Genomic DNA, 18655 nt, shown 5'->3' with positions numbered 1-18655 from the left:
GGATTATGACAATTTTGTCTCTCCCCAGTTTGCTCTCACTACACACAGCAAACTGATCCGTACGGAACACAAGTCAGACTGTCGCTCCAATGACTCGCCCGGTGCACTATGGGTTAGACTCTGGGTTCAACGCGGCTACCGTGCCCTGCTCCCTCCCAGTTCTCTAGTCTTGTCTTTGCCTCTTTCCCTTTCACTCACTCTGGCCTCCTGCTCCTCAATCGTAACTACATTCCTGACGCAGGGCCTTTGTACTGGCTACTCTAACTCCCCGATAATTCTTTCTTCGGCCATTCATGTTGCTCATTACCCCCTTCACGAAGCCTGTCCTTACCACTCAATTTAGAATGTTCACACCCTTTCCTGACTCCTTTTCCACGCCCCCATTCGGCTTTTCTACATAGCATTCTTTTCTACAAAGTATATAATTTACTTACTTGTTAATTATTTGCCGATTCAGGGCAGAGACTACGGCACCTGTTCATTCCCTATATCTCTGTCACCAAGGACAGGACCTGCATACTGTTAAGTGGATAGGCCTGCTTCCCCTTCAGAGCAAGCCACAGGAAGTACAAAGGTCACGACCACCTCACACATTTAATTTTTTTTTTTTTAAATGCTGAGGATCATACACAGGGTGCATACTAGACAAGGACTTTACCCAAGCTAGACCCACAGCCCAGTGAACATACTGTAAAAGCACCCTGGCAACAACCACCTAAAACCCAGAAGAGATCAAGAATGAAAGGAACACTCCATGGGGAAGGGATTACATCTCTATGTCCACAGGAAACACATTACATCTGTGTATACAAATACAAGAAAGCTATATGCATTTTTTTCTAAAGACTACTTTAGTTTGGAGGTAAGGTGTCATTTCTTGTAAATCAAAGGGTGTTAAGCGTGACTGGAAAAGCCACTTTGCTTTGGAATCCTGGGACCAGGCTTCAAGGCTGGGCTAGGTGATGGTTAACCACACCTCTCATCTGAAGGGAAGAGGCTTGTATTCAGAAAGCTCACAATTTCCTTCCACCTAAAAATAACGTCAGCACTAGGCACAGCATTATGGCATTCTTCATGATCTAAACTGGTGTATGGGCAAGCTTTCTCTCCATCAGTAAGTTACACAAGACACCATAAATTCCTGGGCAACTGAAGATAAGTTCTGAGTTATATTACACATATAATGGTGCTGGGAAAGCCAAGACAAAAGCATTATTCTCCTATGGAAGAGATGGCTGGGGAAGACCAGGAGATGGCTAAGAAGAAGCTGTGGCAGGAGCCAGGGCCCACCACCTGCACAGTGACCAACGGCAGCGAAGAATAATAAAAGATAAGCAGGGAAGAGAAATAAGGGGACATCGGAGCAGAACCTGCAACACCACAAACAGGAAGGGGCTACACCCATATGAAAAGCAAATACATACTACTGAAGAACAGTCTTCTAAGAGACAGTAAACCACGAGGTGAGGATTTTCAGATTTATTTGCCAGTTCACACTAGGTAGAGAACTTTACAGACAGACAGAGATCCTCGGTGTCTGTTAGAGGCCGTCTGGGAAGGAAATGAAGTGAACTGGGATGGAACTGAAGAACTGTTGCAAAATAAAAGCAAGTGACAGGATGAGGTCAGCTATTAGTTCACGGGGTAAGAAGTACGGAAGAGGCAAAGACGCTGCCAAAAAGGGGGTGGGGGAGGGCGCTGGAAGGTAGGGCGTGGACAAAACGGCGCCCCGTATTGTGGAATGAGCTTGACAGTTTTCGTGGCACCCAAGTCAAATTCACAGCGTCTCCAGGAGAGATGCCCAACGCATGGGATGACTGAGAAGAGAGACCAGAGCTAGGACGCACGTGTGGCCTTGGCAGTCATCTCTCAGCTTCCCACCAGGAACTGATTCCACAAGCTGCTCAGCCATCCATTGTCTTACGGACAGCAGATGGCGATGCCTCACAGTTCTGGAGGCCAGGATGGGCAGGTCCAAGACGGCTGGTTCTGGGAGGAAGTCAGGGTCATCTTTCAACTTCCCAGGGAAGGGAGGGCTAGAGACTGCAGTATTAAAAAGGGTGCTAACTCTACTCATGAAGGCTTAGCCTTCACGCCCTGACCTACCACAGATGGCATCCCATTGGGAGTTCAGATTTCACTGTGTGAAGCAGAAGGAATACAAGCCATTTCTGAAATGCTCTGGTATGTTCTGTCCAAACTGCAGAACACAATCTCATTGAGTTATATGGTAAAAAATTAAAAAACAACAACAAAAAACAGCCTCCAGATGACTGTGAGCCAGAAGGCGGTACTTTCTGTGTACCAGACTGAAGGTCCACACAGGGTATTCAGAACATGGGCTATGATGTGTCTCATGGAGGAAATGCTTTGCAGTTCTTTCCTGAGGTGACAGATGGCTTACAATGCAATACAATAATGGTTCTTTGGCATTTCTCTGGACATTTTTAGTTTATAGGACAGTTCTTAAAAACTGAATCACTTGTTTCATTCAGAATTCTGTTATTCTGAGTACCAATGACAACATAGTTTACATACACACTCATGGTAGCACACAGCTTTGATCTCAGCACTCAGGAGGCAGAGGCAGGTGGATCTCAGAGTCTGAGGTCAATCTGGTCTACATAGTGCATTCCAGGACTGCCAGGGCTACATAATAGAGTCCCTGCCCCCAACAGTGAACCCCTAATAATAATAACAATAACAATAACAATAATAATAACAATAATAATACTACACACAGGGGCTGCAGAGATGACTTAGCAGTCAAGAGCACTTATTGCTCTAGCAGAGGACCTGGGTTCAATTCTAGGACACACATGACAGCTGACAACTCTCTACAGCTCCAGTTCCAGGGGATCTGGCACCCTCTTCTGGCCTCTAGGCATGAGGTGTACAGACAGACACGCAGACAAAACACTCAACACAAAAAAAACGAATAATTCTTTCAAAGAATAGGAAAAAATCTTACCATCCTTAGTCCTGTCAAAAACAACAACTGATACATTCGTAGAAGGATTTTTCGGCTTTGCAACATTGAACATGTCACTGGCGGCATGAAAAGATGGATAAAGAGCTGGCAGGTCTTTCAGGGAGCTGTTGGCTGGCAAGGGCGGGTCCAGAACAAGCATGGGCACCTTGATGCAGTGCGTCAGCAGGCACTCCAACTGTTTCTCACTGCGGAGACAAACACCACTTCAGCAGCGTCGCCAAGGCAAAGCTGTGGCCGCCGCCACTCAACGAGGAGCAGCGGTTAAAATCCTGAAACCTTCGCAAAACTGCCACGCCTTCATGAGCCAGTTCATCTCAAGAACGTTACATGTTTTTGTTAGGAAGTATGGAACAAAGATAACAAGACACACTGTAAAGATACAGTTTTCAAACTTCTATTAATTGTAAGAGTCAAGGGTGATGTCTCATACTTGAAGGATGAGCAAAGGGGGTCAACCATGAATTCTAGGCTAGTGAAATCATGTCTGGAGGGAGGGGGACAAAAAATTAAGTATGCTTGTCACCAAAATTTGCTAACTTTAAAATCTGTAAGGAATTAAGCACTTCAGTACTACCATTTATATATATATATTTATATATTTATACACACACATATGTGTATTTGTAAACCCATTGAAGCCCCTTGTTAGCTAGCGTATTTGGATAGAGATTTTGGCTAACAGTATCATGTTGCTGGATACAATTTACCCACCCTGGTTAGAACAATATAAGCTACATTGGACATCACACTGATACAAACAACAGCCAAGTGCATGGTTTTAATGTGAACATGTAGGAGACTTTCTATCTGAATCAAAGAAATGCCTGTAAAAATTACCTGAACAGAAGCAACATACCTGTAACAGGGCTAGAAAGTTCACGAAGTGGGAACCATAACTAGTACAATGACGCTCAACCATCTTAGCTAATAACCAAAGAAATCCAAAAGAAAGCAACCTTCACCACATTTGCTCAGGTAGCCTAGCAACCCTCAAAAATGGCGAGTCCTTGTTAATTCAAGCACTGTAAATCTGTCCCTCTCAAACATATCTGGCCTCATAGCTCTTTAGGGAACCAATGTGGTACTATATACACACTATATACTTATAACACATATACATACACTTATAACTGAGAGGTATGAAGCATGAAAATAATGCATCATAGGAATGAAAAGCAGGACACCTTAGGCCATGAACTATGACTGACAGTTGTGAGCTGAGTGTAGCTGTACACTCCTACAATCCCAGGAGGAGCAGGGGTTCAAGGCTATTCTCAGCGACACGGAGCGAAAAGACTGTTGAGGAACGAGGGTCAGGATCGTCTCTACAAACAACCTCTTGAAAGTCTCAATGGAAAGAAGCAGTTAGACGTTTCCGTTTGTCAGCAGGGGCTGTTTTAAGGACTCAGCCCAGCCAAGCATGGTTGAAACCATTATACCTAGCAAGACAGATATATCTGGTTCTTGTCATTGGGCTAACTCCCCTTCCCAGTCCTTAAGTATATACAACCTGACAGCTTCCAAAGGTAAGATTAGAAATGGACACATAAATGACAGGCATAAATTTTATAGTCAAAACACAGGGTATAATTAGTTTGAAGAGGCCAAGAGAACAATGTACCAAGACGGACAAATGAGTACTCTGACCCTGCCAAAAACAAGCGGGATTTGGTTGGCCAGAGCACAAACATCTGAATGCTCCGTCAGTCACACTATTCAGCACCATAGATTCTCTCTAATGGACGCACTTAACTGGGGTGTCAAAAACAGCAGACAAGGGGCTGAACATGAGCAGTAGCTTAAATACTATGACAACAACAACAACACAACACAACAGTTAAGTGCCCACAACTGATGATCTTGACACTTCATTCCAGCCCTTCAAGCTTTATTCTGAGAAGAAACCAAAAAATGCTTACCTCTTCTTTGTTGGTTCTGTTGTGTTCTTCCCAAGGACTTCCCTAATAAAAAGCAAATGCAGCTTGTTACATATGCATGCATCAGCTAGCACTAGCCACACACATGAACAGGGAGAGCTTACAACGTTGCCTTTCTTGGTGACTTCACTGGAACCATTTTGCTAATAGGGAGTGTTACAATGCATATGGCATTGAAAATGTAAACAAACCATATGTTCCAGTGAAAGGCTATCACTAACCCTGAACCTCCAAACGTAACCAATAAAATTCACTTAAAATACCATCTTATTTTCCGTATAAAACATGGGATGTGGCTGCCAGTCATTTTATGCAGTCTTAGACCCCATGACATAGGAAGTCATTGCAGTACCTGGTGGAAATGACCTGCGACTGTGTACTGGTGACATTTATAAAGAAATAAGTGGGGAAGCTCTTAGCAAATCTTCCAGATGACAGAGGGAACAGTGGGCAGCCGGCTCTGAGTGATGATCACTTTGCCCATTTCTCACGTACATCTCCGTGAGCTCACAGCCGTCCACGGACTTCAGCTGATTTACCTCATAGCTTTCTGCTCTTCCTCCATCTGCTCCCGGACCTGCTGCAGTTCCTGGAGCAGGTCCAGGTCTGTGCCATTCACCCAGGTGTAGACCACGTCGATCGGCATGGGCAGACAGAGCCTAGGGCAAACCCACAAGTCCTGCAGCTTAATTGTAGGTGTCCAGAACACTTGGGGAAAGACTATAACAGAACTTAGATTTAAGAATTTAGACTTAAGCCAAGTGGTGGCGGCAGCGGTGCACGCCTTTGATCCCAACACTGGGGAGGCAGAGGCAGGTGAGGCCAGTCTGGTCTATAGAGCAACTTCCAAGGCCAGCCAGGATTTCACAGAGAAACACTGTCTTAAAAAAACAAACAAAAGCCGGGTGGTGGTGGTGCACGCCTGTAATCTCAGCACTCGGGAGGCAGAGGCAGGCCAGTCTGGTCTACAGAGCTAGTCCAGGACAGGCTCCAAAGCTACAGAGAAACCCTGTCTCAAACCCCCCTCCCCGCAAAAAAAAAAACCCAACCAACCAACCAAACAAACAACAACAAAGAGTTTAAATGTAGACTTTATCGAGGAAACTCAGCGAAAAGGCCACAGAACCATGGCATCCACGTTCAACAGAACCATGTACTTTCCTGGGGCCACTGTCGACGCGAGTGGTATCTAACAAATACCACGGGGAACTGCATTATATTAGAAACATCATGAAATTTCCATCATTTGATCCTCACAACCACCCTATAAAAAAGCTGATTTATCTTTCCTTTTTAGAGGTTACCCGAGGGGCTATCAGGATGGCTCAGTGAACTCAAAGTGCTTGCCGTACAAACCTAAAACCTGAGTTTAACCATAGAGGAGATTCTGAGAGACAAAAGTAGCTCCTAAGAGGCCTTAGAGCTCTAGCGGGCCAGGGCGTGCCTGATCATCAGACATGGGTTTCTGTTTGAGTAACGGAAGTTCTGGAACTCCGTGCTGAGGACAGTCACTCAACATTGCGAATGCATTTGCTGCTACTCTCCACCACACACTTCAGAAATGGTGAAAATGCTAACTTGTGTGCTATGGTAGTACGTTTTGCTACAAGAAAAGGTCAGTGAGAATAAAGATTAGCTGGGACTAGAGGGTGTAGTCTTAGAACTCGGTTAAGGTTGGATAGTCTATTGCTCACATATTCTACAAATGCAGGATCAGTGGAACCAAATGTGCCCAAATATAGAGCGGTAATCAGAAGCTTAAAGAGTATAAAACACAGGGAAGACATGGCCCCAGCCACGCCTCCGCCCGGTGCTCAGATGGCCGCTGCTAAGTCCAGCCCTCCTCTTCTTTTCCTTTGTTCCAGAGCTCTGCACATCTTTCTAACACATTAAATGACTAGCCTGTGGCCTCTCCTGTTCGCTACACAGGTCCTTCCTGTGTACAGTCACCACTGTTCCTGGTACAGGCTCTTAGACATCCAACATGCTCAACTGAGCTTGAATGGCTCAGTTGGGACTATTGGCCATCTTCCTCCTACATATCTATCCTTTTTTATTCATCTGCAGCTCAGCAGGAGTCAAAGTTCTAAGCTTTGGCCTTGTCAACCCCACCTCAGAGAACATCCAGCATGATGGACCATGCCTATCTTAGGTCGTTCTGGCCCATGGCAGTGGCAGGGACAGTGGGATCAGCCCAAGTTAATATATTATTCATTTCAGCTAATATTCTCGCTTTGCTTTGAAGCATCTGAGGTAGTGTAGGTGAGGCAAGAGGATGGTGTTTTTTTTCCCCAACTTGCTCCTGTTTTTTAATCATCCTCAAAAATAAGAAATCAGGCCCAGCCTTGCCTTAGAGTTTCTGTTCAGAATGTCTCTCCTTGGGGCTGGAGAGATGGCTCAGTGGTTAAGAGTATTGGCAGCTCTTCCAGAGGTCATGAGTTCAATTCCCAGCAACCACACGATAACTCACAACCATCTATAATGAGACCTGGTGCCCTCTTTTGGCCTGCATGCATGCATACATACTGTATACATAATAAATAAATAAACAAAAAAAAAAAAAAAGAAAGAAAGAATGTTTCTCCTTTAGTTCACTGACAAACACCACCAAAAATCACCACTCTGACCTGATACACACTTCCTATCTGTTTGGGTGTTGACATTCTAGATGACTCTTTCCATTTTCCCAAATGAATGGACAGTTTTTCTTTGTTGTATGGCCAACTTCTAAAGCTTGCCCCTTGTGATAAGTGGGGTGGCGGCGGCGGTGGCCCACTCCTTTAATCCCAGCACTGGGGAGGCAGAGGCAGGAGGATCTCTGTGAGTTGGAGGCCAGCCTGGGCTACCAAGTGAGTTCCAGGGAAGGCGCAAAGCTACACAGAGAAACCCTGTCTCAGAAAAAAACAAAACAAACAAACAAACAAATACCCAGGGCATTAGGGAGCCACAGGCTTGATCTGGTCTAGGAAGGTACTTCAGGGGAGGATTAGGTGCGGGGAGGGCACCCTGAACGTGGGCAGTGGCACCATCCCCATGGGCTGGGTAGCAATCTGAAGAAATGGGGAAGGAGAAAACCAGCGGAGCGCTGTTTTCCGTTTGCTTCCTCATTCACCTACCTGTTCCAACTGCCCCAAAGCCATCACTGTACTGCCGTGCCTACCCCACAACAAATCAAGAGCCCAAACAAGCCTTTCCCTACATACGTTGCTTTTTGTTGTTCCTTGTTGTTGGTCACAGCAACAAGGACGTAACTCTGGGTACAGGATTAGGCTTCTGGTTGCAATTACATTTTTTTAAAATCATAAATTAATTATGTCATGGGAAAATAGTCAAAGTGACCACCACCTTGTGCTTGAAAGATATGAGCAAGCAATTAGTGGCATAGGCCTGTCATTCCAAGCTAGGAGCCTGAGTGAGCCTAGGTTATACAGAGATCCTGTCCCCTCTGTACCCCCCTCAAAAGATGCGGCACTTATATTCTAGATGAGTAAATCAGGGGAAAAAAAGAAATAGATGTGAAATCAGAGGTGTTAGATGTCACAGAAAATGGGGCGAGAAGGCATGTCTATATAGGACTATTTTGACATTGATACCAGAGACAGCCTTACTGAGAAGTTAGTTTTGGGGGAGGAATGTAGTCCAGTGGTATAGTTTATTTTTTATATATGAGATCTATGGTTCTGTTGCAGGAGAGTGGGTGAGAAGGCTTGGAGTCAATGACACAGGGTCCATGAGTCAGGTGAGTAGCAGAGCATACTACAGACTCATTTATTGCAGAAATTGGGCTTGTCTTTATACCCCCCTCCCACCACCCCATTGGTCCTCTCGGACTCTAGAGATGTGTTGTCCTTTCTCCATTGGCTCCACCGACCATGCGCCTCCACATCAGCAGTCTCTAGCCACCTCGGCAGACTCCAAGTTGGCCCAAAAGGGAAGCTACTATAGCGCATGCTCAATTGAGCTTGAACAGCTATGGACTAGTTGGGCCTATTGGCTGTCTTCCTCCTACATATCCACCCTTTTTTATTTATCTGCAGCTCAGAGGGAGTTGAAGTTCTAAGCTTTGGCCTTGTTGATCCCACCTAAGAGAGCAACCGGCATGATGGACCATGCCTGTCTTAGGTCATTCTGGCCCATGATGGCAGCGGTGGCAGTGGGCTCAGCTAAGTTTCTATGTTATGGCTAACACACAAAATTTTCCAATTAAATCAGACAAGGGCAGAGGTTATGGCCTTTGACTTCATTTTTTGAAAAGGTTTGGAATAATATAATGTTTTGATTGGCAGGGTGGTACTTTTAATCTTTCTCCTTTTTAAGTGTCTCCTACAGCACATCTGGCAACAACTGGCAGCCACTAAGGTGACTCTATAGGTGTAAATGCTCTTAGACATCCAACTCATGGCCCTCCACAGGAGGTTATGCATGCCTGGCTTTCTGAAATTCAAAAGGCTACTGCCTGGCACTCCCCATCCAGGTGACTCCCCAGGGATGGATGCTCTTTTTGAGGACTGATAGTCAATGAGATTAAGAGCTTATTTGGAAGCCAACCTAAGACAAGCACAGTCCAGTCACTGAGCCCCCTGAGGCAGGGTCAACAAGGCTAGAGCAAAGAACTCCAACTCCTGCTGAACATCCACACAATGAAAGAGTGGATATGTAGTAGGACAGGTCCATAGGGTCAAGGAAACTGGTTCAAACTAGTTGCCAAGGCACGCACATAACATACTTCCTTATGAGCCAACCTGGAGTCTGCCTGAGGGCCTACCAACAGGCACTGTCAGAGTTCCTGATTGTGTCCAGCCAATGAGGGATGACCATGCAATGCCATCAGATTGGGACACGGCTGGGTGCTGGGAGGAGGGTATATAAGGCCCTCCCTGTTATTGAAAAAACAACTTTGTGCGGGGGGGGGGGGGGGGGGGTGGCGCACGCCTTTAATCCTAGCACTGAGGAGGCAGAGCCAGGTGGATCTCTGTGAGTTGGAGGCCAGCCTGGGCTACCAAGTGAGTTCCAGGAAAGGCACAAAGCTACACAGAGAAACCCTGTCTCAAAAAAACAAAAACAAACAAACAAAAAACCAAACTAAAACAAAAAAGAAAAAGAAAAAACAACTTTGAGGTCTTTGGCAACAGTTAACTCTGCAGCTCACACACGATTGAGCCTGTATGATAATGAGTATTAAGAGAGGGGTAATGCCTGGGGGGGCACTCACCAACCTAAGACAGAGTGCCTGTGTGGCCTGGGCAGACGTCTCCATGACAGGTAAGGTGACCTGCTGACGTCCCACACAACCTAAGTCAGAAGATCATTTTTTAGTAAACGGGGGACCTGTAGGTCCCTGGCCCCCGTTTTGGGTAACTGTTGCCTTGCTTGCTGACCTTGACCTCGATATCTTCCCTATGTTAATTCCCTGCCAGATTCCACCCTCCTGAATGCTTAAGGTAAGCTCCTTGTCTGTGTATTCAGCATATTGGGCGTTAACAGCTTAGATGCAAGATTGTAAAACATCAGCTTAGATGCAAGATTGTAAAACATCGGTAGTGAACTTCTGCCCTCCGTGGTTCTCCCATTGTGCTGTAAGCCTGTATTTAAGATCTCCTCCCTCCTTCAATAAACGGCATTTAGCATTAAAAAAAAAAAAAAAGAAAGAAATCAATAAATGAGCTGGGAGTATAGCTCAGAGGAAGAAAAAACATCTGACACCCTCTTCTGTATATATAATAAATTAATTAATTTTAAAAAAAAAGTTTGGGCTGGGGATTTAGCTCAATGATAGAGTGCTTGCCTAGCAAGCACAAGGCCCTGGGTTCGATCCTCAGCTCAAAAAAAAAATATGCTGTTTGGCTTTCATCTGACTCCCAGTGTTTGTGTCATTGATGCCACACCTTTACACACACACACACTCCTGAGGGAGCCATTAGGACCCAGCACCATGGTTCCATCCTTAGCACTAGAGGGAAAGGGCTGAGAATATGGCATTGTAGAGAAAAAGTAAATTTGGAGATGAGCTAGTTTGGAAGTGGAGGAAGAAACACTCCAGGAAGGGCACTCTGGTGTGCCCCAAGGGACACACACATCTGGGTATCCAAGAAAGTAGGAGACCAAGTAAATGGAAGAACCTAACTAGAAATGGAGATCAGAGAGGTAACAAGGTCCCACAGCTTTGTCGGGAAAATGAGGATGCATATGTGACAGCTGAGTGGTGAAGAGTCACCACTGTTCCTGGTACAGTCCAGGCTTCAAAATCCATCGCTCTTGGGACAACCTGCTTGCTTACCCTCACCATGTAGAGTTAAGAACTTGTAGGACACTCTTTTCTTTCGTGCTACCTTTAGCCATGTCTTCCACCCCATCCACCCTTCCTCTTCAGCCCCACTGTCTTGGAAGAGGACTGCTCAAAATATGAATCTCCCACAGCACTATGACACAGAGACTTATTATTAGTTTTGAATGCTCAGTCTAGCTTCGCTAGTTTCTGGCTAGCTCTTTTAACTGACACTTTAACCTGTTTCTCTTTATCAACTTTTGCCTTGGGGCTTTTTACTTTTCTGTCCTTCTGTATGTCTTACTTTCACTGGATGGCTAGCAGCTACCTGGCTTCTTGCCCCAGGCATGTCCCTGTTCTCTCATTCCTCCTTCTCTAGAGCCTGGATTTCGCCTTCTATTTTCTCTCTCTGCAAGCTAGCTGCACCTATCCTTATTCCTGCCTAGCTATTGGCCATTCAGCTCTTTACTAGACCAATCAGATGACTTCAGTGACAAGGTGAAACAAATACAACACATCTTTACATAATTAAACAGATTCAGCATAAACAAAACTAAAACCCCAGCCGGGTGGTTGGTGGCATACGCCTTTAATCCCAGCACTCAGAAGGCAGAGGCAGGCAGATCTCTGTGAGTTCGAGGCCAGCCTGGGCTACAGAGTTCCAGGACAGAATTCAAAGCTACACAGAGAAACCCTGTATTGAAAAACCCAAAAACAAACAAACAAAAAAACCTAACACACCTTTACAGCATAAACAAATGTAACACATCTTTGCCTAGTTAAAATAATATTCCACAAAAATAGGGTTTCTCTGTGTGACAGTCCTGGCTGTCCTGTAACTTGCCATGTAGACCAGTTTGAAGGGATTCTTAGTATACTTTACAATCAACAACTTTTTACTTAGGCATGTACATCTTCCATGAGACAGACAGCACCCGGGGCAGAAGCAAAACTATGTGCATCTTGTGTTCTGCTTTCCTAGTCATGGATTTTTCTCCTCCATCTCCAGGCTCTCTCCCCCACTGCAACAATATTCATAGCTTTCCCCTCCAAGTTTTTCCTGCCCTGGTCTTTCCATGGCTCTCAAACAGGAGCTGACTGACAGCCACATGGAGGAGTTTTAAGTGGAGTTTCTAAATGCACAAGTCTAAAGTGGGACCTCAGAATGCTCTTTTCTAAGAAGTTCTCAGCTAATGTTGATGCTGCCAATGAGAGAACAGCTGACTTCTGTAACTACTTCACTTCCCACCACACTGCCAGTGCTACATGTAAGATCAGTGAATTTATCTTGTTCACCACGATTTGCCTAGAGTCTAGAACAGTGCCTTGTGCAATCAGGTTAATATATACTAGTTAGATAAGTAAATAATTTGTTTAAAATTTTTATGATTGTCGGGCGGTGGTGGCGCAGCCTATAATCCCAGCACTCAGGAGGCAGAGGCAGGTGGACCTCTGTGAGTTCGAGGCCAGCCTGGTCTACAGAGCTAGTTCAGGACAGGCTCCAAAGCTACAGAGAAACCCTGTCTCGAAAAACAAACAAATAAATAAATTATTATTATTACTATTACTGTTATTTTATGGGTGTTTTGCCTGCATGTATGTCTATCTATGTATCCTCTATGTGCCTGGTGCCTGCAGAGGCTAGAAGAGGGTGTTAGATCCCATTGAACTGAAGTTACAGGCAACTGTATGCTGCCATTTGGGTGCTGGAAATCAAACCCCAGTCTCTGGGAAGAGCACTCGGGGCTCTTAACCACTGAGCTACCTCTCCAGCCCCAGTAACTACAATGTCTTCAGCATATATGTATGTTCCCCATTAATATCTGACTCAGTATACCCATATATAAATTATTCAAGGTTACTCTAACTCCCAACCTCCCTAATGGTCTTTATTCAGACTAAAATTCTTTTTGTTTTGTGTGTGTGTATGTGTGTGTACTGTGTTGTGTTGTGTTGCATGGGTGCTTGTTTCTTTGTAGCAGTAACGGCACATGCTCATGTGAGGAGGGCAGAGGACAACTTTGAGGAGTCAGTTCTCACTGATCCACCAATTTGAGACAGGATCTGTCTTTCTGTGACCGTGTACCCCAGGCTAGCTGGGCCACAATCTGATTCTGTCTCTGCCTCCCAACTCCATTTAGGGGTTTACTGGGATTACAGATACAGGACTGCATCTGACGCTTACATGGATTCTGAGCAACTAAACTCAAGTCATTAGGTTTGTGTGACAAGCATTTATACAACAACAATAATAACAACAATAATAATAATAATAATAATAATAATACAGTAGTAGTAGTAATGACGAAGGAGGAAGAGGAGAAGGAGAAGAAGAAGGAGAAGGAGAAGGAAAAGAAGAAAGAAGAAGAAACCTTCTTGATGCAATAATTTTTTTCCCAAAGAAAAGGTGGGAAGGGATGGAAGAGGGAATGCATATTCTTTAGTTCTCCTGGCAAAGTAATGACTCATTCTTAGTGGCTTTAATAGAATCAAGAGATCTAGGTAAAATGTTCAGCTGAGGAAAACAACCCAAGTTCATAAGTCATGTATCCATTGGCTCTTCAAATGAGCCTGTTATCACATGCCCAGCTTAACATGAGTTAAAATTGAAAACCTGAAAGAGGTCACATGATCAGCTCATGGTTACGAGTCAGTTGTTTTTCCATCAGGCACGGCAGTAATGAGTCTCAGCCTGAAGTTCTAAGCACCAGGTTTCCAGAGAAGTGAGGCTGTGACTCAGTACAGAAGTGATAGCGACAAAAATGTGATACGATTTGTATTCAAACCACTGTTTAAAATTAACTTTTAAAGTCATTTAGTTCTGCAGTAGGGGGGAAAAACCCACAGAATTAAAACAGGATTCACACACAATTTAATACCCATGTTTTACACATGCTGAAAAAGCCCTAGAATGAATGGCCGCCTTGAAGTCAGTAGCAGTGGATGATAGACAGTTGCTAACAGAGACTGGGGTTGCCTTTTGTTTTTCTTTTTCTTTTTTTTTTCTTTCTTTCTTTCTTTTTTTTTTTTTTTTTTTTTCCGAGACAGGGTTTCCCTGTGTAGCTTTGTGCCTTTCCTGGAGCTCGCTCTGTATGTAGCCCAGGCTGGCCTTGAACTCACAGAGATCCGCCTGCCTCTGCCTCCCGAGTGCTGGGATTAAAGGTGTGCACCGCCACTACGCCTTTTCATTCAGAGCAAATGACACTAATAAAAACTGTACAGGAACTAACAAAAGAACGGGAGCTTTCAATGAACATTATATTGTTGGGGAATCTTATTTTCAGATGCGTTACTTTTGTTTATGTTGCATTTGTTTAACTCTGTGAAGCTGTGTTACTGTGCCTGCCTAAAACACCTGATGGTCTAATAAAGAGCTGAATGGCCAATAGGATAGGTGGGGTTGGCAGGCAGAGAGACTATATAGAAGGAGAAATCTGGGAAGAAGGCAAGGCAGGAGGAGGAGGACATCAGAGGCTAGTCATCCAGGTACACAGCAAGCCATGGAGTAAAAGTAAGATTATAGAAGAAAAAGAGAAAGCACAGAGGCAAAAGATAAATGGGATAATTTAGAGTTAAGAGAAGCTGGCTAGAAACAAGCCAAGCTAAGATCAGTCATTTATAATTAAGAATAAGCCTCTGTGTGTGATTTATTTAGGAGCTGGGTGGTGGCCCCCCCAAAAAAGTAAAAAAACAACTTAGTGCAACCTAAAAATAGTAGAAACATTAGTCACAAGGATTTTAGGCTGCAATCCCAGCACTTGAAAGGCTGAGGCAGGATTCTGAAATGCAAGGCCAGACCAGACTACATAGTGAGTCCTGCTTCAAAAATAACTAAATAAATGACCAAGATAGAAGACAAATTCTGCAGAGAGCTGGGTGGGGTGGTGCGTATCTTTAATCCCAGCACTCAGGTATGGTGATATTTTATTTGTATATGATTTTTATTTGTATGTTAATAAATAAAGTTGCCTGGGGGTCAGAGCTAATAGCAAGCCATAGTAGAAGCTGGGCGGTAGTGGCATACACCTTTAATCCAGATCACATGACAGGGAGAGCTAGGCGGATCTCTGTGCATTCAAGAACACATGCCTTTAATCTCAATACCAACCATAGAAGACCTGGAGGTCATGTGGTTGGGTTTACAACCAATGAGAAGGCAGAACAGAAAGTCAATAAAAAGACAGACACACAGTAAGTAGGCCTCTTGCTGAGGGGAAAGACAGCAGCGGCAGGAAGGGTAAGGTTTTTAGCTCTTAGCTATTCCTCTGACCTCTTGGGCTTCCATCTCTGCATTGGCTCTGTGTTTCTTATTTAACAAGATGGTTACATCTACACTCAGGAGGTAGAGGCAGGCAGATAGCTTTGTGTTTGAGGATAGCCTGGTCTACACAGCAAGTTCCAGGCAGCCAAAGCTACATCTGCTTATCTCCGCCTCCCCAGCACTGGGATTCACAGTTGTGTACCTGGCTATTTGACCTAGGTGCTGGGGATCACTCTGGGTTCCTGCACTTACTTGCAAGCACTTTACCAACAGACCCATCTTTGAAACCCAGAAACTGTATTTTCTAGGTAGCAATAACAGAATTTAGAGAGAGGCATTACTGTAATTCTGAAAATCTCTATTCTGCTCATCTTACAGTTTCTGGTTTCAATCTGTTTACATAGAAAACTTTGGTTAGACAACCAAAAGGGAAAGGTTTTGAAGAAAACTTCCACTCACACAGAGTGGAAGCTGGGGGGTGGGGGCATCTTTTAATAGCTTTTTCAGACAATAGTTTATATCCTTCTCTGACACCAAAAAACCAAAATCAACCATAGGGACTTCAGGGCTAGCTGCAGTGTGGAATCTGAAAACACACAAGAGATTTCTGGGGTTTTACATTAAACCCCATTGGCCTTTCTTGCACTTTGAACAGCTCAATTATTAATGCAAGATTCTGTAACATCACATGCTAGAAAACAACAGCTTAAACGGTCATGTAGATCTGCCAAATGTTGATACATTTTATTAATCTTCTTACATAATGTTCACAAATGTGGCCTGGGAGATGAGACCAAACCTAATCACAAAAGCATCGTGAAGCTATTACTGTCACCAAGTTGGAAGCAAGGTCTATACACCTGAAAACTCAAATGTTACCATTACCAATAAATATTATTATTTGTTTTTCTTGAAATGACAAGACCACCTTGTTCACTAACAAAAAATAAAAATTAACTAAGTAAGTTTGAGGAATCACACTTCTGGGAATTACCATGAAAAAGACAGCTTGTTGATGGCCCTGCCCCTTGCTGGTCACTGCACAGGGTGAACTTGCCAGGACAATGCAGGAGCCAGTGCTAACCCTGGTGGTGAGGACACGGGAGAGTTGGTGGGCTGACCAGCCCTACAACTACCCAGGCCCAGAACCCCAACTTCCACCCCATCTGTGAACTGCTGGAGCACATGAAGGGATCGGTCCTGCAGACCCAAAGCTGCGGGATCTCCATGACAACAGGACAAGCAAAAGGAGCTCCAGTGAAGATGGAGCATTGACGGTGTAGCAGGAGCCAGCCGCCTCCAACCAGACCAATGACTCTGCAATGAACACTTGCAAGGAAAGATGTGTGGACGAAAGGGTGTACACACTGTGTGACTCACTGTGTCACACGCCAGCTTCCATGACGAGAATGATTTTCCCTTCTCTCTTTTTTTTCTCTTGAATTTTATTTTGTTTTATTTGGGGGAGGAGGGGGTTGCAAGGGCAGAGGGTGGACATGAAGGGATGGGGAAATGAATGGGATGGAGATGCATGATGTGAAGACACAAAGAATAAACTAAAAGAAGGAGGGGAAAAAAGGGTGGCTGGTTGAACTTGTGACTCACTGGCCCAACGGCTTTTACTTAAGCAATCACTGTGTTGTCCATATGAGCATCAGCTAGAGCAGCGGTTCTCAACCTTCCTAAGGCCCTTTAATACAGCTCCTCGTGCTGTGGGGACCCCCAACCACAATATTATTTCGTGGCTACTTCACAGCTGTAATTTGGCTGCCGTCATGAATCATAATGTAAATATCGGATAGGCAGGATATCTGATATGCCACCACCAAAGGGGTCATGACCCACAGGTTGAGAAACACTGGTCCAGGGTATTAAAAAGATAGACACTCAAGGATCAACATATAACCAGCTAACAATTGTTACTGCTTCATCATGAGCATCTATAAACAGAACCATCCTGTCCTGTTCCCTTTAAGCAATGCAGTGATAAAGTATTAGGGTGTAAGCAATTCCACACACTATTGCTTTTGTCTTTTTATTTTTCATTCTTTTTGTTTTTCGAGACAGGGTTTCTCTGTAGCTTTGGAGCCTGTCCTGGATCTCTCTCTCTGTAGCCCAGGCTGGCCTTGAACTCAGAGATCCACCTGCCTCTGCCTCCCGAGTGCTGAGATTAAAGGCATGCGCCACCAATGCCCGGCACACTATTGCTTTAATACCATTCACTAATGCATAATTTTTAAAAAGCAAATAAGATTCAAGCCTTCATTATGAACGATCTTGTATTTCATTGAGCCCCTGAGGTTGTGGGAAGCCTGAGTGTCTGAATAGTGCTGCTCTGAAGACCCTAAGGACAGCTGTCCTTCCCTTACTTGATTACATACTGTCTCCCTCTCACTGTTACCCAGATACACACATCTGCATGTCTGGAACGTAAATCTGAGAGTCCATCTTTGGGAAAGGGATTCCATTGACAATTAGAGTACACTACAACCAAAGCAAAAAGTGAACGCTTGGGCTGGAGCAGTGAAGGCTCAGTCATGAGGAACTGAGGTCAGATCCCCAGCTATGTAAATACCCAGCTGGGGCAACCTGTCATCTCAGCTGGAGGTGGAGACAGGAGTGTCACTGGTGAGTTTCCCTAGCATTCACCTGCCAGCCAGGCAAGCCAAATCGGCAAGTTCCATGTTTAGTGAGTGACTTTGTCTCTAAAAAAAGACTAAAAAAAAAAAAAGAAAAAGAAAGAAAAGCACATACACACACACACTGCTTCTCTAAACCATTTCCAACACAGACATACATTGCTGTTATGATATAAAATGTTTTACTCGGGCTGGAGAGTTGGCTCAGCAGTTATCTTGCAGAGGTTCCTGGCACCCACCTCAGACAGCTCACAACCACCTTAAACTCCAGTTTGGGAGAATTTGACGCCCTCTTCTGGCCTCCATGGGCATCCACATGCAATTGCACATAGCCACATACAAACACATAATTAAAAGTAAAATAAACACTTAAATAATAGTTGTCTAGACAAAAAAAAAAAAAAATCTATGATTCATTCTGTCTGAAGAAGAGATGTAGGACACTTGGGGGGTGGGAGGACTGCTTCTATTTGAGGCCTGGCTTATGAAGGAGAAAATCTCCAAGAGTAAGAACAAAGACAGCATTTCACCGGGAAGCTTCACCTAAACAGAGGAAGACCC

At 44.4% G+C, this 18655-nt stretch overlaps 1 protein-coding gene across 1 annotated transcript in view; it reads right to left on the bottom strand.

Moving 5' to 3' along the window:
- Positions 1–18655, bottom strand: part of Gnptab (N-acetylglucosamine-1-phosphate transferase subunits alpha and beta) — a 74526-nt gene that overhangs the window by 39052 nt on the left and 16819 nt on the right. The window contains exons 3-5 of the mRNA XM_036169689.1: positions 5469–5588; positions 4912–4953; positions 2972–3177 (exon numbers count right to left, since the gene is read on the bottom strand). Of these exons, the coding sequence (XP_036025582.1) occupies positions 2972–3177; positions 4912–4953; positions 5469–5588 (368 nt within the window). The remainder of the gene's footprint in view (positions 1–2971; positions 3178–4911; positions 4954–5468; positions 5589–18655) is intronic.

This window comes from Onychomys torridus, chromosome 20 (genome assembly GCF_903995425.1).
Source record: "Onychomys torridus chromosome 20, mOncTor1.1, whole genome shotgun sequence".
Classification (NCBI taxonomy): Eukaryota; Metazoa; Chordata; class Mammalia; order Rodentia; family Cricetidae; genus Onychomys; species Onychomys torridus.
This window is presented reverse-complemented; position numbering and strand designations above follow the sequence as displayed.